The 25,841-nt window shown below is 39.4% G+C and overlaps 1 protein-coding gene across 1 annotated transcript in view; it reads left to right on the top strand.

Moving 5' to 3' along the window:
- Positions 1–25,841, top strand: part of FSHR (follicle stimulating hormone receptor) — a 202,552-nt gene that overhangs the window by 163,980 nt on the left and 12,731 nt on the right. The window contains exons 5-8 of the mRNA XM_004458772.3: positions 913–984; positions 2,186–2,263; positions 6,826–6,894; positions 7,000–7,074. Of these exons, the coding sequence (XP_004458829.2) occupies positions 913–984; positions 2,186–2,263; positions 6,826–6,894; positions 7,000–7,074 (294 nt within the window). The remainder of the gene's footprint in view (positions 1–912; positions 985–2,185; positions 2,264–6,825; positions 6,895–6,999; positions 7,075–25,841) is intronic.

Here is a 25,841-nt window from a genome sequence, read left to right as displayed (position 1 = left end):
GTGCAATCAGGAAGAGTTAACATCATGACAACTTTGAGCAATAGGAAATGGAAGTCCATGGATAAATGCTTCCCCCTAACAACCCCAGACCAACAGTTCTGAGATCCATTTAGTAAATTTCCTCAGACAAGTCCTTGGGTATAAGGACCAGTCACAAGTGGTGGTCACCTTGAAAACTCATCTTTGTTTTGATTAGCTTCCCTCTTCCCTGTTTCACTCCCTTTGTCATGAACTCTCTGGACTCATATTATCAAATATACTACCTACAGACCAGCAATCATCTCAGGCTCTCCTTCCACGGGAAATCAGACCAACACAAACAGGACTGGAGGGATCCAGGATAGTTCTGGAAGCTTCAACTGTCAGGAATTATCACCATTTCTTAAGGGTGATGGCAACCAAAGACTCAGCTCTAACCAACCTCCAACCATTTCCTAGGAGAGGGTTAGATTGGCTCAGCTAGATCACATGTGTACCCTGGGGTCAGAGGGCATGGGATCTCATGCTTGACTCCCAACAGAATTACTTGACCTGGGGAAGGAGCAGTTCTCCACACAGAAGGAAGAGGTTGGAAAGAGGGCATAAATAGGAGAAAATTCTACTATCTAGTTCCAATTTGTTTTAGGATCATGGTAACTTTCTCCTTTAAACAAAAGTGTGCATTGTAGGATACTAGCTCCCCTGTGCTTGAAGTGTAAATTTCTTATTTCTAAGGAATCAGCACTTCCTAGACCCTGATTAGAGACTTAAAATAGAAAACAAAAGCATGATTCAGGTCTATTATGGGATTTTCTGGTTGGCTTTTCTGATTACTCAAAATTGATATTTTGACTTTGGAAAGATCATACTCTAACAATTGTTAAAATAGCCAGCTTCATTTTTTTTTCAATCCCATTTTGTTTCTCTCTCTAGGTTAATATCCAATACAGGTATTAAGCACCTGCCAGCTGTTCACAAGATTCAATCTCTCCAAAAGGTTCTACTGTAAGTTTTTTATTGAGTGGTTGCCAACTTTTTACTCAGTAACTGCCTTTTCAACAGCCTCTGAACCTCTCTATGCTTTGTGTAGTCCCCGTCCTTCAAATGTGTTGTTCTGGATAGCAGGTGAGCAGATCTGGAAGGCAAGGAGCAAGCATCCTTGGTTTTACCTTCAGGCAAGCTAATCACTGTTTGGAGGAAGTCAATAGCCTTCTCAATAAAAGTGTTGTCAGTGGAGCCTGCTTGTGGCAACTTCAGGAAATCTCCCCTTTTTTCACTATTTGGTGCTTTATTATAGTTGCCCCTCTGCAACCCACCTGTCTTCTACCATCCTCTCCTCTTTCTTCCAGAATGCTCATGCTGCCCAAGACATAAAAATACCTGACAAACTAATTCAAACTAAAGTGTCAGTGACATAATGCATTTGCCTTAGCCAAGGTATCTGTATTTTGAAAGAGGATGAGAAGGAGAATGTGTAACAGCAAGTTTATTTTCAATGGTGAAACTATAAGAATCTGGACAGAACCAGAAAGAAGAGATTGGGAAGATGTATAAAGAGCTAGAGAGAAAGGGGAAGGAGAAAGAGAAGTCAGAGAATCTTCCTTGAATTTCTCAAATTGTTCTGATCAGAGAAGTTCTCCAGTTAGATGTCAGGTCACACCTGACAGGGAAACTTGATGGGAAGGTGAGGAATACAAACAGAAAAATGAGACTTTCTCCATTCTTTCATTCATAAAGAAAAATAAACAAGGATAAAATTACTCTGTGACCCAAGAAAGGGAGGAAACCAGTTTGAAGAAGGAGATAGGGTTAGGAGGAAGATGAAGACCAACTCAGGAGAGTAGAGATGTTTAGCCCAGAGTGAAAGGTCAGTTCAAGGGCCTTTGTAGTATTAAACAAACACCAAGTGTATCGGCAAGGATAATAAAGGAATATGTTAGAAAGACTTTTAACAATGTGAGATTAGCTAAGAAACCTTCAGAGGGAAAACATACTGCATGTCTGCAATTCCATTTTTAAGGAAAAATGATATACTGGAGATAAATTAGAAACCATTGTTTTCCAAACTTTGAGCTCATCAGCTTTCAGAATAATCATTGTATTAAAACATTACGTCAGCTAAAGACCACATCATGCCAAGAAAACTAAATGTGGGAAGGCTAAATGGTATGTCATAAATATCTAATTTGTCTATACTTTCTTTTAGAGACATTCAAGATAACATAAACATCCACACAATTGAAAGAAATTCTTTCATGGGACTAAGTTTCGAAAGTGTGATTCTGTAAGTAAAGAAAAAAAAGCCAATCAGTAATATTTGATTTTTTAATTAATGATCTCTTTCTCATAATGGAATGTTCCTTTTTTGTTTGGGTAATGTTGGCATTTCGCCATTTAAATCACTCTCTGTTTCTGTGTTTTTCTTTCATTTCCCATCTTTACATTGCAGAATCGCAACATGGAATCATGTTAATAATTTATGATTCTATGGTGTGATTCAAGTACTTAAAATTGCTCTTTGAATGATGTTCTCCTGTGATGGAACATCTGTTCCAAAGACAGAATTACTCATGCAGCAATGCAGCTAGTTATTGCCTGGTAAGTCTTCTGTTGCCCAGAGGAAAAGACTGGGAAGGAGGCTGAATCAGGAAGATATGGCTATTCTCTCACCCATGCCAACTAGCTCCTGTTCCAGCCCAAGTTAAGCATAAAATAACTTCTCATTATCTTGGAACACCACTTTTTTAAGGTTAAAAATTTAACATTAATTTATATGTTAATGTTAGTATTGCTCCCTGCATCATTAATAAACTACCTTGTAATCTTTTGTGCCAGTAGCCAACATGGCAGTTTACCCGCTCCCCAGGATGGCCAGGAAATGGGCAACTACAGGCTACCAAGTGTTTGCGGGATCCACGAAAGTCAGAGGCACAGAATAACATTTATCCTGGTTATTGCAATTACATCTTTAAGGAAAGCATTTTATCCCTGTTTTATAAAGTATATATCACCATGTGTACCAGTGTATCCAAAAGGTAAATTCCAGCACAGAGATAATTTTAGTCCCTTTCAAAGCAATATGATTCAGAGGTCCAGTTATTGAGAGAGAAAGGGAGAGAGGAAAAATAGTAGACACAGAAGAAAAACACATTGTTGAGTAAAGCTAAGGTATCTTATGTAAATTACTTAGAACAATAAAAAGCATTGAAAACAGACTAGCAGAAGAATTGGATATGTGAAGGCAAAATAAAATCAAAGGCATGTATTGAGAGTACGCAGGATTAAGATAAAGATTATAGGTAATGCCTATTCTTTTCAGTCAATAAGTTCATGAAACTTGTAATGTGTGTGTGAGAAGGTGTTGAAATGAGGTGATGGGAGTGTGAGGAGGATGAAAGAAAGGGAAAGCAGGATAAATAAACTAATAAAAATTCAAGCAGAATGAAGTGTGTGTAAAACATATGTGTAAGCAATTATTTGAAGAATAGATAAGAAATAATTTCTTCTGACTGGCCTGCTGTTGAAGGGAAACTGAGAAAAGGAGGTTGTGTTTAAGATGGGCTTTAAAAGATGAGTGGGGTTTAGCCAGAGAACTGGCTAAGGGCAAGGTGAGGGAACAGAATAATCAAAGTCTGATGGTATAAAAATAAATACTCGTTGCCTTTGGGAATGATGGGTATCTGTGTAGTACTAACCTCCTGGGCTGTAAAACAAAGGTAACATTGAAAGGACTCCTGGGATACACCATGGTGGGAGAAACTCAGTGATCGATGTAATCAGTTGTTCCTGGTTGTTTGCACTTTTAAAATCTTGCTCTAAACCTAAGTGCTATTTTTAAACCTATTGAATTAAAAATAATGCTTTTATGTGACAAATTTATTAATAACAGAAGATTCATTTTTATGAAAACTCTTTAAGAGGAGGCATGCTAGTATTCTTACAGCTTTGCACACGGACACATCTTTTCTGCCAATGACACATAAGACTGAGGCAAAAGGCATCCTGACCTACCCCGTCTGGAGGCAAAGTACCCCAGGAAATAAGAACTGCTGAGGGAGCCTTGCAAACCCAAATCCGTGAAAGAAATGTACGTACTCCATCCACTCCTCACCGATTTCTGTTCACGGACACTGTGAGTGTCCAGAATTTAGGAACGTACTTTCTAAGAGAGGACCGTTTTCTCTCTAGAAGGTAAATTCACATTTATGAGAACAACGTCCACTTTTCTTACCTCTGATGGTCCTTAATCCATAGATAATAGAGCCTCAGAAGACCTACACTAAACATAGCAGAAGTCTCCAGCTGTTCTTCATTTGAGTGCTATATCTGGATACAGAGGCACTTTCTCCCATTAGGGACATCAAAGAGCATCTGGGAAAAAAGCAGGGCAAATGGCACTGATGATTGAAAAAGATTTATATTCACTGGCATTTTTCAAAATCCTGAACCCATGTTCTAAAAATAAAGTCATTAATTCAGATGATTCTTTAAAATAGTCCAGCAGTGAAGGAGTATGAGACACTTGGCTAATGACTCAAGGGAAATAAGCACTAAGAGCTCGTACTGTGGAGGTCCTGAGCCCTTCCCCACCTCCACCCCCACTGGCCCCTGCAGGCAGAGCATCTGAGAAAGCATGAAGCCAGGGCTGGCCATCAGAGTGGCCTAATCTAGAAGAAATAAAATGAGGTTACACGCGTGCCAGCTCCTGGCACACCCTGTGCACAGGAGAGACTCCCTTCCTGCGCATTTCCTCCCATCCTCAGTCTGCTTCCATCTCACTGCCAGCCCCTCTGAAAACCAAAGAGTTTGAGAGGATCTTCCCTCTTTAGGATGCGGACAGACTGGGCTTTTTCAGCCTCCTGATCCCCTGTTGAGTGAATAATGGTTTTGTCCCTAGGGATACAAAACAGTTAAGAAGAGCCTACAATCCAGTCATTACTTAGCTGATATTTTGTTAGTGTTTGGAAGTACTTCCTAAGGTAAACTAGGGCAGAAGTCCTACATATAATTTGGTCTTTGTGTGATGAGCCATTTTTAACATTAAAAAATGCTACTCACCACATGTCGATTGAGAAAATTCATGAATATAAAAGGCCACTCTGAATAGAATAATTCTTTTAAATTAGTCTGTATTTTATTTAATCATAGAGATATCTATGTGCAGAACATATATGTGCAGGAAATATTAATATCTAGTCTACAGAAAAATAGAGCCTGTATGGATTTGCACACTCTCTGTTAAGAGTCAACCCATGGGACCAAATCTGGCCATAAGCTAAAAATGGTTTTCACAAATGAGTATCTGCAAATAATTCGGTGATAGGAAACACTAACTTTATACCCAAATTAAGCAAAATGTTATCCTTCCCCTCAAAAAACTGTCATTCTTCGCAGTGGTAGGCCTGTATTATAAAAAATAAACTGTGCTCCAATTATTACTATACTTGAATGTTTAAAAATTGTGGAAATGTGTTTATCACTTGTTATATAAGTACCTGTACTATGTCTTCAATTTTGCCCCTTGGCCTACAATCTAAATACTATCTGGTCCTTTAGAGAAAAGGTCAGCAGCCCCCTATGCTCGATCCAAAACCTCTAGGAATCTATACCCCACAGGTTAGGTCCAGCTGCCCTGCAACTCTCGCTTCCCTGGGAGAGACCAACAAATAAGTCCGCAGGCCAGATGTGCCAGGGAGAGGCTTTCTCGAAGGTAGATGGGGTAGACTAGGGAGGGATACTTAGCCATTTTTCTGTGAGAACCCACTAACTGTTTGCTAATGTTTTAAAAGATTTACCTTGCTTCTTTCTGGATTTTTTCAACTAACATTCTTTCAGGAGGAGGAAAAAGAAGTAGAGTTAACTCTCCCATGATTTTAAACTTTTTTAGCTACCCATGGCAGCCCAGGAAATAGTCCGTGTCCTGAAAACATCATCTCTTCTCTTGGTCAGTTTTCTGAACAGAGTTATTTGTAAGCTCACTGAGCCTCACAGGGGGAAAGACCGGGCAGCAAAACAAGAGCAGGCAGTCAGAGGCTTGTCGGGTTAAGCTCTTCCGACCTCCGGCTGCTGTTTTTGTTTGCAGATGCCCCCAGGAGTAGAGCAATGTGGAGCTATTGGCCCAAGGAGTCCTTGGGCTCCCTGTCCAAACACATCTGCACACTGACCTTCTTAGCTCAGTCAGGATCACTGTTCTATCCCGCCCCAGTGCCTCCCTCTAAGCCCACTCACACCACCTCGTCCTGCCACAGCCCCCATACTCTGTAATTGATTTCTCTTCCTTTCTGCCTTAACTCAGAGCCACCTCCACAGACCTCCAATAACCAGGTCCCTACAGGTCACAGGAGATGTTCAGGTTGTCTGACAGCTTAATTAGATCACTTTTTGTTGAGAGCGAGGCCTGCTGCTGTGGGTGAGTAGGAGTGAGAGGATTAAGGCCTTAGGGAAAAGGGGCACAAATGTTCTTTCTCTGTTGATAGCTCTTGTTCAATAATTGTGTGACTTCTATCCTTCAGAATGAGGAAAGATCTTGGTCTGCCTCCTTGTGGCATTTTTTCTACACACAGATGATATGTGCCAAGACCTTATATAGGATCCAGGCTACTGTGCCTGTGTGCCTTTTTAAATATTATTTTTTTCAACAGGTAATACATGCACATAATACAAATTTTAAAAGTTACAAAAGGTTATGCAGTGATAAATCAGTCTCCCTCCTACCCAGCTTAAGGAAGGTGTTTTATTTATGCCCCTATCCAATCTGTCTGACCTTGCCCCAGTGCATCCAATTATGAAACCCCTGTATGGTTTGCATTTGACATTATTGGTTTTTTAATGGGCCCTTTATTTCAGATGGCTGAATAAGAATGGGATTCAAGAAATACACAACTGTGCATTCAATGGAACCCAACTCGATGAGCTGTAAGTAGCCCTGACTATTCCTCCAAGCCATTTAGAGGGAAATGGCTTTTGTAAGAGTGATATTTATGTGGCTTTATATTTTGTTCTTTCCTCAACTCTTCCCAGCAATCTAAGCGACAACAATAATTTGGAACAATTGCCTAATGATGTTTTCCAGGGAGCGTCTGGACCAGTCATTCTGTGAGTAGCTTCCCCCTTTTCCATGAGTAAGATCAATGCTTTCCAATTCAGGAAGCTTCTGGGTTAGTCAGGGTTCTCCAGAAAAACAATTGATGACACATCAGTATTCAGAAATTTATTATAGGAATTGGCTCACATGACTGGGATTGGCAAGTCTGAAATCCTGGCGCAGGCCACAAGCTGGAAACTCCACGAAGGTTTTGTTGAATTCCTTAGGAGAAGCTGGCTGGTTGGAGTAGAGATAGAAATAGTTCTTTCTGACCACTGAGCTCACCAGTTCTTCCTTTAAAGCCTTCAACTGATTGAATGAGGAGACTTCTGTCATTGCTGAAAGCAATTTTCTTTGTTGGTATAATCAGCCATAGATGTAATTAACTGAATTAACTGCCTAATGATTCAAATCCATGAAATATCCTCACAGTAACAATCAGGCCAGTTGTTGTGGACACCATAACCCAGCCAAGTTAACATGAACCTGACCATAACCACTTCAAAGAGAGAGTTAACACTTGAGGTCAATTTTTATTGGTGTCATCCGCAAAGATTTATAATGACAATTTAAGATGCTCCACATTCTATATTACAAAAACAAAACAATAAAATAACAATTGTAATAACTAACATTTAATGAGCACTTACCACGTTTCAGACAGTGTTCTAAGAGCTTAAGATGCATTTTCTAAATTAATCCTCACAATCATCCTCTGTGGTAAGAGCTGTTATTCCCATTTTACAGAAGGAAAAAACTGGTTTCCCTAAAGAGGTTAATATCCCCAAAGTCATACAGGTTTCAGAGCAGAGATTTCAATACCAACTGATCTAACTCATTGTATGGATTCTTTTTTTTCTCATTGTATGGACTCTTAACCACACTGCTATATTTCTCTTCCCTGAAAGGCAAAGTCAATTTTTCTTCCTTACCCTCAAAGTCCAGGGGTTTTTCTGAGCCCAGTGACTCACACAATCATTTATTTTTGGATCCTCTTTACCTCCGTTCCAGGTCCATTGGGATGCATTTAGGGTGTCCTATACCTGCTTTAGAACCTCTCCTCCTACAGTCACTTCTTCATCCCCATCTATCTCCCTACAGGTGGCTCTTCCCTCTTCATTCCATATCTACTTCCCACCCTTTCTTCATGCATCATTCTAAGCCCACTTCCTCCTCAAAGTCTACCCTGAAAAGCTTGGGCACCAGTGATTTCTTCCTTCTTTATGGCTATGGAGCCCAAATCTGCATCAAAATTATGAACTGAGGTCTAAGCAATACCCACAAAATATATTAAAGAATGTCCTTCAGGAAAAGAAAGGTGGTGAGAACATGGCATCACATTAGTCAGATAAGGCTCAGCTCTTTCACAAAAACAATGGAGAAAGAGCCAAAAGCTGCCTGAGGGACCTGCTTTGAGGGTCAGCAGATAAGGACAGTGTTTCACAACTCCCAGGAAAGTGAGAGACAGAGAGATGAAGAAGCTGAAACAACAAATTGTCAGTTACTAACCTCGTGGCTGCTGGGAAGGGCTTCCCTTCCGCACCCCCAAGATATTCAATGGGGGTAAAACCTCTGGCACATTGCAGCTGACTGAGAGGAGAGCAGATGTCTTCCTTCTTGACAGCCATAACAAAAGAAAAGGGAGCGGTAGCTGGAGGACTTTTCTTCAGTGAATTCAGCCAGAGGAGCCCACTTTGAATCTCAGCTCTGGCCAGATAAAAACAAAGGAAAATGGAGAGAGATATACCTCTTTGAAAGGTCATGACGCAAGCACCATCTTGTTTATTTAAAAACTTAGGATAAGTTGAACCAAATATCAAAGAGCTATAAAAAAATAATAACAATAGGCAAGAGAGAGAAATTGGCCATTAGTATAAATTCACCAACATATCAAATAGCTAGACATCAACAAAAAATTACAAACCATACTAGGAAACAGGAAGAGAAGGGCCAGGCAAAGGAACAAAACAAATATCCTGAAGAAATTCAGGATTTAAGACAATTAATCAATGATAATCACACAACTCTCCTAAATCAATTTAAAGAATTGAAAGAAAATATGACTAAAGAGATAGAGGTCTTAAGAAGACACTGCGTGAGCTTAAAGAATGCTTTGAAAGTCTGCAAAGAAAAGTAACTGTCCTTATGGGAATGAAAGACATGATGGATGAAATTAAAAATACATTAGAGGAGAAACCAGCAAGATGGCAGCAGAGTAAGGAGCTCCTAGAGTCAGCTCCTGCTACAGGGCAGTTAGCAAACACCCAGAGCTCTCTGGAGCTAGCTGAAGCAACTGTTTGGAGGCTCCAGGAGGCAAGAAGAGCATCCTGCAACTGTCCTTGAAGGAGTGGAAAGAGGAGACTACCCATCTGCAGAGAAGACTCCATAAGCAGAACACTCCATACCCTGGTGGCTGGTGCCCATCCTCCACTGGAGACACAAGCCACCTCGGGAGCTGTTGCGTAGCTAGAATTAAAATCTCCACTTCCCCAAAATGGGAGGAAGAGATGGTTGGAAACCAATTTCAGCTATGATGAGGAAATTCAGTGGGTTACAGTATGATCCTGAGAACAGCTAAGGTTTGAGCCTGTCCAGGTCAGAAAGATGCTGGGAACCACCATCTTAACACCACGCCTGGCACAAGGGGAAGCAAGGCAAATTGAAAATCCCAGTGCTGGTGGGGACCGGCTTCTTCCCATCCAGATCATATTGCAGCTCTAGCCCAGGCGCCAGTGCCACCTCCAGCAGAGAAGCTGCGGGGACCTGCGCCAGCCTCTCCAGGACATTACCAGCCAAGCCGCGGAAGCCAGTGATTGTCCTACTCTGGTGGCACAAGCTGCCCCAGGAGCTGCTCTGTGATGAGAATTGGAAGCTCCATTTCCTGGAAATGGGAAGAGGAGACAGTTGGCTGATGATTTCAGCTACTGATTGGGAGACTTGTCTGACTAAGAGATAACCCTGGGAACCGCTGCGGTGAGAACCAGTCCAAGTCAGAAAGAGGCCAGTAGCCACCATTCTGACTCTTTCCCCAGCCTGAGAGGAAGCCTGGCTGACAGTTTCTTTCATGCAAATCAGCCTGCAACCTGCCTAGGCTTCAGCCCTACCTCTGGCAGGGAGGAGGATGAGGAGCCCTGCACCAGCCTATACAGGCAACTCCAGGGAACTTTGGCTGGTATAGACTGAAAATCAAAAGTCTACCAGAACAACTGCAGTCATCTTAGGATGCGTGCTGCATAGATTGCTGCCCATACCTGCAGCTCCATCCCTGCCCCAGGTAAGGGAGAAAGGGACGTGAAGCTCCATCAGTCTCTCTGGGCAACTACAGTCTAGCCATGCATGTGAATTATTCCACATAGCTGAGACTCTGTCCCTACCCCTGGCAAAGGAGAAAGTTGGAAGAAGCTTCATTGGTCCCTGCTTCAATGAGGGCAACTTGAGCCTCCACAGCTTATAGCACCAACTACATGCTTGGCTCCTATTGCATAACCAGCAAGGAAGAAATGATAGGGAGACCTAAACTAGAGAGAAAAACTGCACCCAGAAAAAATACTCTAGTAAGCTAGATATGAAGACACCAACAAAAAATTACAATCCACTCCAAGAAACAGAAAGCTATGACCCAGTTAAAAGAACAAGATAAGCCTCCAGATGACATAAAGGAGTTGAGACAACTAATTATAGATGTTCAAACAAATCTCTTTAATAAATTCAATGAGATGGCTAAAGAGATTAAGGATATTAAGAAGACATTGGATGAGCACAAAGAAGAATCTGAAAGCATACATTAAAAAATAGCAGATCTTATGGGAATGAAAGGTATAATCAATGAAATTTAAAAAACATTGGAATCATATAATAGCAGATTTGAGGAGGCAGAAGAAAGGATTGGTAAGCTTGAAGAAATGACCTCTGAAAGTAAACATACAAAAGAAGAGATGAAGAAAAAAATGGAAAAAATGAACAAAGTCTCAGGGAACTAAATGACAGCAAAAGATGTGCAAACAAAGTGTCATGGGTATTCCAGAAGGAGAAGAGAAGAGAAAAGGGGCAGAAGGAATGTCTGAAGAAATAATGGTAGAAAATTTCCCAACCCTATTGAAGGACATAGAAATCCATGTCCAAGAAGCACAACATACTCCCATCCAAAAAAATCTGAATAGAGCAACTCCAAAACATACTCATCAGAATGTCAAATGCCAAAGACAAAGACAGAATTCTGAGAACAGCAAGAGAAAAGTAATGAATAACATATAAGGGATATCCAATAAGATTAAGTGTTGATTTCTTACCAGAAATCATGGAGGCAAGAAGACAGTAGTCTGATATATTTAAGATACTACAAGAGAAAATTTCCAGTCAAAAATCTTATATCCAGTGGGACTGTCTTTCAAAAATGAGAGTGAAATTAGAACAGATAAACAAAAACTGAGAGAATTTCTAAGCAAGAGACCATATTTTCAGGAAATACTAAAGGGCATCCTAGAGCCTGAAAAGAAGACATGAGAGAGAGACCTGGAAAAGAATCTAGAAATGAAGAGTATATCAATAAAAGTAACTAAAAGTGTCAAAAGAGTGTTGAAAATAAAATATGACAGATAAAACACAAATAGGAATAAACTTAAACAATGATGTAAAGCACTTGTATTCAGAAAAGTGCAACTCAATGTTAAAAGAAATCAAAAGGGCCTAAATAAATGGAAGAACATCCCATGCTCATGGATGAGAAAACTAAACATCATTAAGATGTCAATTCTGCTCAAAATGATGTACAGATTTAATGCAATCCCAATAATAATTCCACTAGTATTAAATAAAAAATTGAAAACACAATCATTAAATTTATTTGGAAGGGTAGAGAGTCTTGAATAGCCAGAAACATCATAAAAAGGAAAAGTGAACCTTCATCTCCAGACTTTAAATCATAATACCTACCTATAGTGGTAAAAACAGCATGGTACTGGCCTGAAGACAGACACAATGAGCCAATGGAACCAAATTTATGGTTCAGAAATAGACCCTCACAGGTATGGTCAAGTGATTTTTGACTAGCCTGTCAAACTCACACAGCTAGGGCAGAACAATCCATTCAACAAATGGTGCTGAAAGAAGTGGACATCCAAAGCTGAAAGAAGGATAGAGGACACCTATCTCACACCTTATCCAAAAACTAACTCAAAATGGATCAAAAAACTAAAAATAAAAGCAAGAACCACAAAATTTCTAGAAGAAATTATTGGAAAATATCTTCAAGACCTGGTGGTAGGTGGTGGATTCTTAAAGGAGATAAGAGTAGGACTGAGTGGACTACTGATGTTTAATGTATGTAGAAGTTTTAATTAGCTTTATGGTAAAATTGTGGAAATGTATAGAGTGGGTGGTAACACACAGTAACAACTAGTTTTTAAATGGGGATGTGCCTGAAAATGTTAGTCTAGTTATGTAAATGTCAAGTGACAGAGTGCTTGAGAATAATCTAGCAACTGGATAGCACAGTAAACCAAGAGGTGGGTGAGAATTGTAGTTGATTGTATGGATGTGAGAGTGTCCTTTGTTAGCTAGAACAAACATATATCACTCCTACAGGGTGTTGGGAATATGGAGAAGCATGGGAAAAATACAGCTGGAGTGACCTATGGACCCACCCTCACCCCCCCAATAGGAAAAAGGGGGCTGGTCTTTCCACAGCCTTTTTGGGCAATGGCAGACCTTTGGCCTGCATGGACTGGACACTTGGATGCCTATGAATCCACCCCCACCCCCAATAAGATAGGAGGGGTCTGGTGTCTCCACAGCCATTCTGGGCAACAGTGGGTACTTTCAGCCAACAGGGACTGAACTGTCAGGTACCTACAGATATAACCAGAGGCCTTAAGAGGATATAAGGGGGCCGGTGTTTCCTCAGCCCCTCCAGGCAATGGCAGGTATTCTCAGCTTAAAAGGATTGAACTGTTGTGTGCCCATGGAACCACCCCTACCACTAAATAGGATAGGAGGGGCTGGTGTTTCCTTAGCCTCTCCAGGCAATGGTGGATTCTTTCAGTCTACAGGACTGAACTGTTGATCATTTGTGTTTCTGTTCCCACCCCCTAAAGGGCAGAAGGGACAGTACTCCCTCAGCCTCTCAGGGTAACTGCAGGCATATCTGGCCCACAGAAATTAGATTCTTGGGTACTCCAGAGGCTCCATTCCCACCCCCCAGCAGGGAGAGGGTTTGGTGCTATATCAGTTTACCTGAGCGACTGTGGTCATTTTGGACTCACACAGCATAGATTTCTGACCAAAACTATAGCTCCATCCCTGCCTAAGGTAGGGGAGAAAGGGGTGTGAAGCTTCATCAGTGTCTCCGGGTGACTACAGACAGTCTTGTTTTGCCCATTTTGGATTACTATACTCGGCTGACAGAGAAGAAAGTTGGGAGAAGCGTCATCACTTCCTGGGGCAACGTGGGAAGCTTCAGCCTCCATAGCTTACAACACCAACTATATCCTTGGCTCCTACTAAACAACCAACAAGGGAGAAAAGATAAGAAATCCCTAAACTAAAGGGAGAAACTGCACTCAGAAAAAATACATTTTCAAGCCAGATGCAGAATGCCAACAAAAAATTACAACCCATACCAAGAAACAGGAAGAGAGGGCCCAATTAAAGGAATAAGATAGGCCTCCAGATGACATAAAGGAATTGAGACAACTAATAAAGAGAGAGAGGCCTGAAAGAGAGTCTAGAAATGAAAACTGGATCAGCAACAGTAACTGAAAGTGTCAAATATAAAATGACAGATAAAATACAAAGATAAAAATAGGTGAAATAAGAACTGCCTTTACAGTACTAACATTGAATGTTAATGGATTAAACTCCCCAACCAAAAGACACAGACTGGCAGAATGGATAAAAAAATATAAGCCATCTATATGTTGTCTACAAGAGACTCACCTTAGACCCAAGCAGGCCAATAAACTGAAAGCAAAAGATTGGAAAAAGATACTCCCTGCAAGCAGTAACGAAAAAAAAGCTGGGTAGCTATACTTATATCAGATGATATAGACTTTAAAAGCAAAACTGTTATTAAAGACATTGCAGGACATTGCATATTAATAAAAGGAAGAAATAACAATCATAAATATATATGCATCTAACCAAGATACCTCAAGATATATGAGGCAAACACTGGCAAAACTGAAGGGAGAAATAAACATTCTACAATAATAGTTGGAGACTTCAATTCACCACTCTCAGCATTAGCTAGAACATCTGGGCAGAAGATCAATAAAGAAACAGAGAGCTTGAATAATATGATAAATGGACTAAACCTAATAGACATATACAGAACACTGCACCCCAAAACAGCAGGATATGCATTCTTTTCAAGTACTAATGGCTCTTTCTCCAGGATAGACCATATTTTTGGGTCACAAAGCAGATCTCAATAAATTCCACAAAATCGAAATTATACAAAGCACTTTCTCTGATAATAATGGAATAAAGTTAGAAATCAACAAGCAGCAAATAAAGGGAAAATTCACATTTATATGGAGATTAAACAATACACTCTTAAATAATCAGTGAGCCAAAGAAAAAGTTTCAAGAAAAATCAATAAATATCTCAAGATGAATGACGAGGAGAATACAACATATCAGAACCTATGGGATGCTGAGAAGGGAGTGTTGAGAGGAAAATTTATAGCCCTCAATAGCCCTCAATGCATACATTAAAAAAGCAGAAAGAACTAAAATCAGTGACCTAACTACACAGCTGGAGGAACTAGAAAAAGAACAGCAAGTTAATCCCAAACTAAGTAGAAGGAACGAAATGACAAAGATCAAAGCAGAAATAAATGAAATTGAGAATAACAACAACAACAAAAAAAAAAAAAAAAACAGAAAATTATCAAAACCAGAAGTTGGTTCTTTGAGAAGATTAGCAAAATCAACAAACCCTTAGCTAGACTAAGAAAAAAAAAGAGAGAAAGATACAAATCAATGAAATAAAAAATGAAAAGGGGAACCTTACTACTGACCCCACAAAAATAAGAGAGATCATAAGAGGATACTATGAACAACTTTATGCTAAAAAACTAGACAATGTAGATGAAATGGAAAAATTCCTAGTAATGTACAAACAACCTACACTGATGACAGAAGAAATAGAAGACCTCAACAAATCAATCACAAGTAAAGAGATTGAAATCATCATCAAACAGCTCCTCAAAATGAAAAGCCCAGGACCAGAAGGTTTCACAGGCGAGGTCTACCAAGCATTTAAAGAAGATTTAATACCAATCTTACTCAAGCTCTTCCAAAAAACTGAACAAGAAGGAACACTACCAAACTCATTCTATGAAGCCAATATCACCCTAATACCAAAGCCAGATAAAGATATTACAGAAAAAGAAAATTGCAGATCCATTTCTCTAATGAATACAGATGTAAAAATCCTCAATAAAATACTTGCTAATTGAATCCAACAAGACATTAAAAAATTATCCGTCATGATCAAGTGGGTTTTATACCAGGCATGCAAGGCTAGTTCAGCACAAGAAAATCAATCAGCATAATACACCATATTAATAAATTAAAGAACAAAAACCACATAATCTTATCAATTGACACAGAAAAGGCATATGACAAAATACAGCATCCTTTCTTGATAAAAATACTACAAAAAATAGGAATTGAAGGAAACTTTCTCAACATGATAAAGGCCATATATGAAAACCCACAGCTAACATTGTACTCAATGGTGAGAGACTAAAAGCTTTCACACTGAGATCAGGGACAAGACAAGGGTGCCCACTGTCATGACTGTTGTTCAGTGTAGCGCTAGAGGTTCTAGCTAGAGCAGGCAGGCAAGAAAAAGATATAAAAGGCATCCAAATTGGAAAGGAAGAATTAAAACTTTCACTATTCACAGATAATATGACTGTATATCTAGAAAGTCCCAGAAAATCTACAACAAAGCTGCTAGAGCTAATAAATGATTTCAGTAGAGTGTCAGGATACAAGATCAATATGCAAAGAACTCAGTGATGTTTCTATACACTAATAGTGCATAATCTGAGGAGGAAGTCTGGGGAAAAATTCCTTTAACAATAGCATCTAAAAGAATCAAATATTTAGGAATAACTTAACCAAGGATGCAAAGCACTTGTATTCAGAAAACTATAATGCATTGTTAAAAGAAATCAAAAAAGACCTAAACAATTGGAAGAACATTCCATGCTCATGGATTGGAAGACTAAATATCATTAATATGTCAATTCTACCCAAATTGATATACAGATTCAATGCAATCCTAATAAAAATTCCACCAGCAATTTTTAAGCAAATGGAAAACACAATTATCAAATTTATCTGGAAGGGTAAGAGACCCTGAATAGCCAGAAACATCTTAAAAAGGAAAAGTGGATTTGAGGACTCTCACTTCCAGACTTTAAATCATATTACCTAGCTATAGTGGTAAAAACAGCATGGTATTGGCATAAAGATAGACACATAGACCATTGGAACTGAATTGATGATTCAGAAACAGACCCTCACATCTATGGCACATCTATCTCCTCCCAGTTGGAGCAGAACAGCTTATTCAACAAATGGTGTTGGGAGAACTGGATATTCACAGCCAAAAGAAAGAAAGAGGATCCCTATCTCACACCTGATGTAAAAATTAACTCAAAGTGGATCAAAGATCTAAATATAAGAGGAAGTACAATAAAGCTCCTACAAGACCTGGCGGTGGGTGGTGGATTCTTAAACCTTACACGACCAATGAAAGAAAACATGGATAAATGGGACTTCCTCAAACTTAAACATTTCTGTGATTCAAAGCACTTTGTCAAGAAGGTAAGAAGGCAGCCCAGTTGATGGGAGAAAATATTTGGAAACCACTTGTCCAATAGGGTTTGATTTCCATTCTATATAAAGGGATAATATAATTCAACAATAAAAGAGCAAGCAATCCAATTTAAAAATGGGCAAAATATTTAAATAGGCATTTCTCCAAAGAGGAAATAGAAATGGCCAAAAAGCACATGAAAAAATGTTCCATATCACTAGCTATTAGGGAAATGCAAATTAAAAACAATGAGATATCATCTAACACCACATAGAATGGTCATTATTTAAAAAATAGGCAACAATAAGTGCTGGAGAGGACGTGGAGAAATAGGGACACTCCATCACTGTTGGTGGGAGTATAAAATGGTGCAGCCTCTGTGGAACACAGATTGGCAGTTCCTCAGGAAGCTAAATATAGAACTGCCAAATGATCCAGCAATTCCTCTACTAGGAATAATATCCAGAAGAACTAAAAACTATGACATGAAGAGACATCTGCCCACCAATGTTCATAGTGGCATTGTTGACAATTGCCAAAAGATGGAAACAACCCATGTGTCCATCTACCAATGAATGGATAAATCAAATGTGTTATATATGTATGATGGAATACTATGCTGCAGTAAGAAAAAATGAAATTGGGACATATGTGATAACATGGATGAGTCTTGAAGACATTATACTAAGTAAAGTAAGTCAGACACAAAAGGACAAATATTGCGTGGTCTCATAATATGAACTAAATACAAATAATAAACACATGGAATTAAAACCTAGAGTATAAGTTATTAGGAGATAAGAGGAGGGTTGAGAAGAACTATGGATGCTTAATATATGTAGAAGTTTTAATTAACTTGACTGTAAAAGTGTGGAGATGGGTAGAGTTGATAGTAACACATTATAGTGAGTAGCAATTTGTTTATAAATGGGATTGTGGCTAAAAAAGGTAGTCTGGGAAAAGTAAATGTCAATGGAAAGAATACTAAAGAATAACCTAGGGACTGAATAACACAGTGAACCCAGAAGCGGTTGAGTATTGTGGTTAAGGGTACAAATGCAAGAGAGTCCTTCTGTGAGCTAGAGCAGATGTACATCATTATTACAGGGTGATGGGAATATGGAGAAGCATAGGAAAACTACAATTGGTGAGACCTATAGACTGTGGTTAGCAGCAATACTGTAATATTCTTGCATCAATGCCTAAGCTGTACTGTGTTGATAATGGAGGTGTATGGAAAAAGTGTGCCAAATGTATGCTATGGACCTTGATTGTGATAATATTGTCTCATAATCTCTAACAAATGTTCTACCAGGGTGTGGCATTGTATGGAAAATCTACACATCTTTATGATTGTTTTGCAAGTTCACAATATCTGTAACAAAAATATATTTTAAAAAATAATATGGGTTGGGGGAAAAATACACCAAATGTAAGATAAGGACTATAGTTGGTAGTAATATTTGACAATGCTCTTGCATAGTTTGTAACAAATATTTCACAACAATGCAAAGAGTTGGTGGAGAGGTGATGAATGAGACCCCTGAGTGATGTTATATATGTTTATTTCATAAGTTGACAATCTTGACTATACACTTATTGTTTATGCATGTTCATATCTGAATAATATACTCCAACTAAAAATTTTTTAAAAATACATTAGAGGCTCCTAAGAGCAGATTTGAACTGCTTGAAGACAGAATTAGTGATTTTGAAGACAGAACAACTTAACTGGAAAAAACAAGAGAAGAGAATGAAAAAAAAAATGGAACAGGTCAGGGAATTGAATGACAATGCTAAACACAAAAACATGCACTTATCAGCACCCCAGAAGGAAAAGAAAAGGGAAAAGAACCTGAAAGGATATTTGAGGAAATGGTAACTGAAAACTTCCCTACCCTTATGAAAGACATAAATAACAATATCCAAGAAGGACAATGTACCCCAAACAGAATACACATGAATAGGCCTACTCCGAGACACCTATTATTCAGAATTACAAATATCAGAAATAAAAAGAAAATTTTGAAAGCAGCAAGAGAAAAGCAAAGCATTACATACAAGGGAAACTCAATAAGAAAGTGCTGACCTCTCATCTGAAACCATGGAGGAGAGAAGAAAGTGGTTTGATACACTTAAGGTATTGAAAGGAAAAACTGCTAGTCAAGAATTCTGTATCCTACAAAGCTGTCCTTCAAAAATGAAGGGGAAGCGGCGGGTTTGGCCCAGTGGTTAGGGCATCCGTCTACCACATGGGAGGTCCACAGTTCAAACCCCGGGCCTCCGTGACCCGTGCAGAGCTGGCCCATGCGCAGTGCTGATGCGCGCAAGTAGTGCCGTGCCACGCTGGGGCGTCCCCCGCGTAGGGGAGCCCCACACGCAAGGAGTGCACCCCATAAGGAAAGCCACCCAGCATGAAAGAAAGTGCATGCTGCCCAAGAATGGTGCCGCACACACGGAGAGCTGACACAACAATATGACGCAACAAAAAGAAACACAGATTCCCATGCCGCTGACCGCAACAGAAGTGGACAAAGAAGACGCAGCAAATATACACAGAGAACAGACAACCGGGGGTGGGGGGGGGGGGATGGGAAGGGGAGAGAAATAAATAAATAAATAAATCTTTTTTAAAAAATGAAGGGGAGTTCAAAGTCTTCACAGACAGACAAAATTGGAAAAATATGTTAGCAAAAGCCCAGAAGTACAAGAGATACTAAAGGGAATGCTGCAGCCTGAAAGGAATAAACAAGAGCAAGAGACCTGGAGAAGAGTATAGAAATGAAGATTATTAGAAAGGGTAAAAAAAATAGACTGTAGTGTGATACAATAACAGAAAACAAAGGTCAAAATGGATGAACTAAGCAATGCCTTTATAGTTATACGATTGAATGTTAATGGCTTGCACTCCCCAGTCAAAAGAATCCATTCAATTATGGATTTTTTAATCCATAATAGAATGGATTAAAAAATATCACCCATCTATATGTTATCTACAAGAGACTCACCTCAGAGGTAAGGACACAACTAGGTTAAAAATGAAAGGTTGGAGAAAAATATTCCCTGCAAATAGTAATCAAAAAAGAGCTGGAGGGAAGTGGACTTGGCCTAATGGATGGGGCATCTGCCTACCACATGGGAGGTCCGCAGTTCAAACCCTGGGCCTCCTTGACCCGTGTGGAGCTGGCCCATGTACTGTGCTGATGTATGCAGGGAGTGCCATGCCATGCAGGGGTGTCCCCCACAGAGGGGAGCCCCATGTGCAAGGAGTGTGCCCCGTAAGGAGAGCCACCCAGCACGAAAGAAAGTGCAGCCTGCCCAAGAATGGCGCCACACACACAGAGAGCTGATGCAACAAGATGATGCAACAAAAAGAAACACAGATTCCCAGTGCTGCTGATAAGGATAGAAGCAGTCACAGAAGAACACACAGCGAATGGACACAGAGCAGACAACGGGGGGGGGGGGGGGGGGCGGAAGAGGGGGAAACAGGGAAAGAAAGAAAAAAGAAAAAATAAATCTGAAAAAAAAAGACCTGGAGTAGCAATACTAATATTGGACAAAATAGATTTTAAATGCAAAACTGTTATAAGTGATGAAGAAGGTCATTATATATTAATAGAAAGGGTAATTCAACAAGAAGAAATAACTATTCTAAATATTTATGAACCTAACCTCAGTGCCCCAAGATATGGGAGGCACATACTTGCAAAGCTGAAAGGGAGAAATGGATGTCTCTACAGTAACAGTTGGAGACTTCAATACACCACTCTCAGTATTGGATAGAAATATGGATGGAAGATAAAGAAACAGAGAACTTGAATAACATGATAAATGAACTAGACCCAACAGACATCTATAGAGTACCACACCCCAAAACAACAGGATATACTTTCTTTTTAAGTGTTCATGGATTCTTCTCCAAGATAGACCATATGTTGGGTCACAAGACAAGTCTCAATACATTTTAAAAGATTGAAATCATACAAAACACTTTCTCTGACCATAAGAGAATGAAGTCTTTTTTGCAGAAATTGAAAAGTCAATACTCAAACTTATTTGGAGGGTGAGGGGCCCTGAATAGCCAAAAATGTCTTTGAAAACAATGAAGTTGGAGGACTGATTTTAAGCATATTACTTAACTTGGTAAAATTAGCATGGTATAAGGACAGATGGAACTGAATCAAGAACTCAGAGATTGACCCTCACATCTACAGTCCAGCAATTTTTGACGAGGTTTTTAAGCCCACCCAACTGGGCCAGAACAGTCTACTCAACAAATGGACAAATGGTGCTGGAGAAACTGGGTAGCCATATCCAAAAGAAAGAAAGAAGACCCCTATCTTACACCTTATTCAAAAATTAACTCAAAATGGATCAAGGACTTAAATATAAAAACAGCAAGCATAAAACTCCTAGAAGAAAATGTAGGAAAACATCTTCAAGATCTCATAGTAGACAATAGTTTCTTAAATCTTATACCCAAAGCAAGAGCAACAAAAGAAAAAGTAGATAAATGGGATCTCCTCAAAATTCAACATTTTTGCACCTCAAAACTGTCAAAGGGTGAAAAGGCAGCCAACTCAATGGGAGAAAATATTTGGCAATCACATATCTGATAAGGGTGTAATATCCATGATATATAAGATCATACAACTCAACAATAAAAAGACAAAGAATCCAATTAAAAACTAGGCAATAGAGTTGAAAAGACAACTGTCCAAAAAGGAAATACAAATGGTGACCAAATATGTGAAAAAATATTCAATACCACTAGCAATTAGGGAAATGCAAATCAAAACTATAGTGAGATAATTTCATACCTATTAGACTGGCTGCTCTTAAAAAACTGGAAAACTGTAAATATTGGCAAGGAATGATTATTCACTGTTGATGGGGGTGTAGAAGGGTACAGCCACTCTGGAGTACTGTTTGGTAGTTCCTAAGGAAGTTGAATATAGACTTGCCATGGGTCCTGGCAATACCATCGCTAGGTAAATACACAGAATAAATGAGAGCAGTAACACAAAAAAACACCTGCACATCGATGATCATGGCAGCGTTATTCATGATAGCGAAAAGTTGGAAACAACCCATGGGTGGATCAACTGATGAGTGGATAAACAAATTACGAAGTACACATACAATGAAATATTAAGCAGCAGTGAGAAGAAATGAAATGGTGAAACATGACAACATGAATGCACCTGGGGGACATTATGTTGAGTGAAGCAAGTCAGACACAAAAGGACAGATACTGTGTGATTGCCCTATTATAAAGTAAATATATTAAGTGAAATATGAATATGGGAAGAATTGCATATATGAGACCATTTTACTTTAAAGCTGAACAAATGTAAGTTAATAGTACAAAATATTAATATCAGATAAAAAATAAACATTACACTAAGTGAAGGAGACCAGAAACAAAGTACTACATATTGAATGATTCCATTTATATAAAATGTAAATATAAATCAATTTATAAAGATGAATGGAGATAGTGGTTATGTAGGTCTGAGGAAGGAATGCCAAGGGGTGTAGAGTCTTTTCGTAGTAATGAAATTGTTCTAAAATTTTTGAGATGATGAATGTACAACATTGTGATTTTACTAAAAGCTATTCATTATACATTTTGGATAGAATAGCTAGAAACAGCAGCTATATACAGTGGGGGAAGGAGAGAAAGATTGAGAGGTGAGGCGTTTTCTTGTTTGTCTGTTTTTTATTATTATTAAAATAAAGAAAATTCTCTAACAATTATTGAAGTGATAAATGCAAAACTATGTGATTATAGCAAATACCATTGATCGTATCCTTTGGATGAATTGTATGCTTCATTAGTATGTATCAATAAAATTCACAGAAGGAAGGAATGGAGGGAGGGAGGGCAGGAGGGAGGAACTCAGAAGGAGCAAGATACAAGAAGGAACAGTGAGCAAAGAAATAGATAAACATGTGAATAAATCTAAAAACTTCCTAGATGATCTTTATGTAGCCTGCCTAAGGTCAGTCCTGGCATTTGGGAGCGACTAGCCTATACTACTTACTTAGCAACAAGCACAGGCTATCATGTGTAGTTGGACTGTCTGTCTATCTATCTGCACCACTTTTGTTTTCACCAAGTAGCTTAATATTCTCCTTTAGGTTGGAAACTATGTATCTCTAGAGCTAGACCATGTATGGTAGAGCAGAAACTCCGTAAATGTTTATTATTGATAATAAAGGGTATGTTATGATCCATACATGGTACTCTGTCCAACCAAAGATAGAAATATTTGCTTTAAGCTACATTTATCATCCTGACCAAGTTCAATGGTTATTTCAGAATGTCTGGCCTGAGAGGCAATCTCTGCGAAAGGAAGTGGTATCAACATGGTTAACACAGAGGTGCCAGTTTCTACACCAATCTAAGCCTTGTTTCTTCACCTAAAAATGGTGAAAACAATAACACCCATCTCCTAATAATGTTTGAAACTTAAAATAATATATATTAACAAATTGAACAAACAGTTTTAAACAGCAACCCTGTGTCATACACTTTGATAATGCTGGGAATAAAGCAGAGAACAAATGAAAGTTCTTCCTCACAATAAAGCTTATGTTCTTGTAGGGGGAAGTCAGACAGTAACTAAATATACAAATAAACATACAGCTATGAGGAACAAAGCAGGATAGGGGCAAATGGAGAATGATGGGTGTACTGTCAACAGGCATGTAATCAAAGTACTTGGAACTCATGATGCTGGGTTAATGTGTCCTATTCTTAGAATTCTTGAGAGAGATAAGGACTTGTAGAAAGTGCTTTTGATATCATGGATCACCAGGACAGAAATCTGTCAATTTCACTTAACTAAATATCTTAAGGAATTTAAATGCTCTTAAATAGACACTTCTCTCCGTTCATGGCTGAACATACTTGTGATGGGGTAAGTTTCCAATATGACCTGTACCAGATACAAAATCGAATCTGTAGCATCTTAACCCACTGTGTATTCTGGACAATGTTCAAATTGGACAGGCTTCCCAACTCACTCATTAGTGAGAAGGAGAAGACCTGCTAAGATCATACTATATTTGAAAGTGTCAGAGCTTAGACAAGGAACTAGGTCTCCTGCCTCATAGTTACGTGGGTTTCCACCATACCACGTGACCTAATGTTTTTAATTTGTTGAATCAAACATCTTAAATTGTACTAGACTGAATTGTATCCTCCAAAAATATTATGTCCACCCAGAACCTGTGAATATGGATTTACTTGGGAATAGAGTCCTTGCAAATGTAATCAAGTTAAAATCCGGTCATACTGGAATAAGGTGGGCCCTAAATTCAACAAGACTGGTCTCCTTATTAGAAGAGGGATATGTGGATGCAGAGACCCAGATGCACAGAGGGAAGATAACCATGTGAAGACAGAGGCAGAAATTGGAGTGGTAATCTACTAGTCAAAGGATGCCAAGGTTTGCCAGAAGCCAGGCTAAGAGAGAAGCATGGAACAGATTCTTCCCTAGAACCTCAGAGGGATGTGTCCCTGCCAACATCTTCATTCATACTAATAACCACCAGAACTGAGGGAACAAATTTCCATTTTAAGCCACCTTATTTATAATACCTTGTTAAGGCAATTCTAGGAAACTAAGACAAAAAGTGATAAAATAAGGCCCCTGAAATTGGTCATGAACTATGATAGAGGGAAACAAGATTTGTAAACACCAACCTCCCAGCCTAAGGACACAGGTAAATGACATGAAAATACAACACAGAAGAATGTCTCCTGAGCTTTCATAAGCTGCTCCTAGGCCAAGGCCCGGCACAATGTGTCCCGTAAGAAGGTATAATTTAGAACACAAAACAACAATCTCAGCAGCCCTGGTGTGAATGAGGCAAGAAAAGCATATCACCATTAGAAGCAGCTCTGCAATCTCAGGGTCTGTCCCCAAGGGCCCTAGAGTTACAGGCCCATTGTTCCATCCCCTCTCCTATAGGAACGTCTCTGACCAGAACTAAGCAAATAAAATTTACAGGAAATCCAAAGGAATTGTGAAGTATTACACTTCTCTATGCGTAACATCTCAATACAAGGGGATCTATGTGCAAGAACCTGGACTTAAGCCCAGCCTATTATCTCTAGTTCCCTTCACCTCCCTTCAGCAAGAGGACAGATCACTTTAACATCAAGCCTCCCTCTTTCTGGAGCTTTCAGGTTAGTCCACAGATGCCCTTCCAGCCTTTTTGCTTGCTGACTCAGGAGTCTATGGCCTGTCCCATTTCCCACTTGTGCACCTTGATGCTCCAACTCCATCTATCGCCCAGGCCTGAGGGCTGCTTGTTCAGGCATGCAAAAGACCAGCCTATCTTAGGTACTGTGGCTTGAAGGTAAGAGTAGGAGCCTATGGGGCTGCTCAACCCACAAGAGATGCTTCTCAAGCTAGGGCTGTGACTGTAACTTGGGTCAGATTCCTCCCAAAAGTAAGACTGTGATATGCATATTTGCATGGAGGAAATTGACTAGGAAGTGCTCTCCGAGTGTACAGGGAGAGCTTAACAGAAGTTGAATTGTGATACATTTGCAACAGAAGCCTCAGCTGACTCCATGGGAGCTCTGGAGCTAAGAGAGCCCTTCAGAATTGTACTGAATTAGAGCAAGGGGCCTGGCTTTTGTGCCTCTGCCTTGACAGTCACTGGGTGAGGGCCATCCTGGGGAGGGGCCAAATCTTGGGCAAGGTGGCTCTCTTCAGCCAAGGGCAATTTCTGGCTGTCAGTGGTTCTCAATTGCACCCTAGGTTGTTCCTGACTGGAGGATGCATCCAAATCCCTTGGTGGTCTTTTAAAAACACAGATTGATGGTCCCCAGAGTTTTTGATTCATCAGGTCTGGAGTGGGGCCTGAGAATTTGCATCTCTAACAAATTCCCAGGTGACGTCAATGCTGCTGGTCCAGAGAGCA

This window comes from Dasypus novemcinctus, chromosome 17 (genome assembly GCF_030445035.2).
Source record: "Dasypus novemcinctus isolate mDasNov1 chromosome 17, mDasNov1.1.hap2, whole genome shotgun sequence".
Classification (NCBI taxonomy): Eukaryota; Metazoa; Chordata; class Mammalia; order Cingulata; family Dasypodidae; genus Dasypus; species Dasypus novemcinctus.
This window is presented reverse-complemented; position numbering and strand designations above follow the sequence as displayed.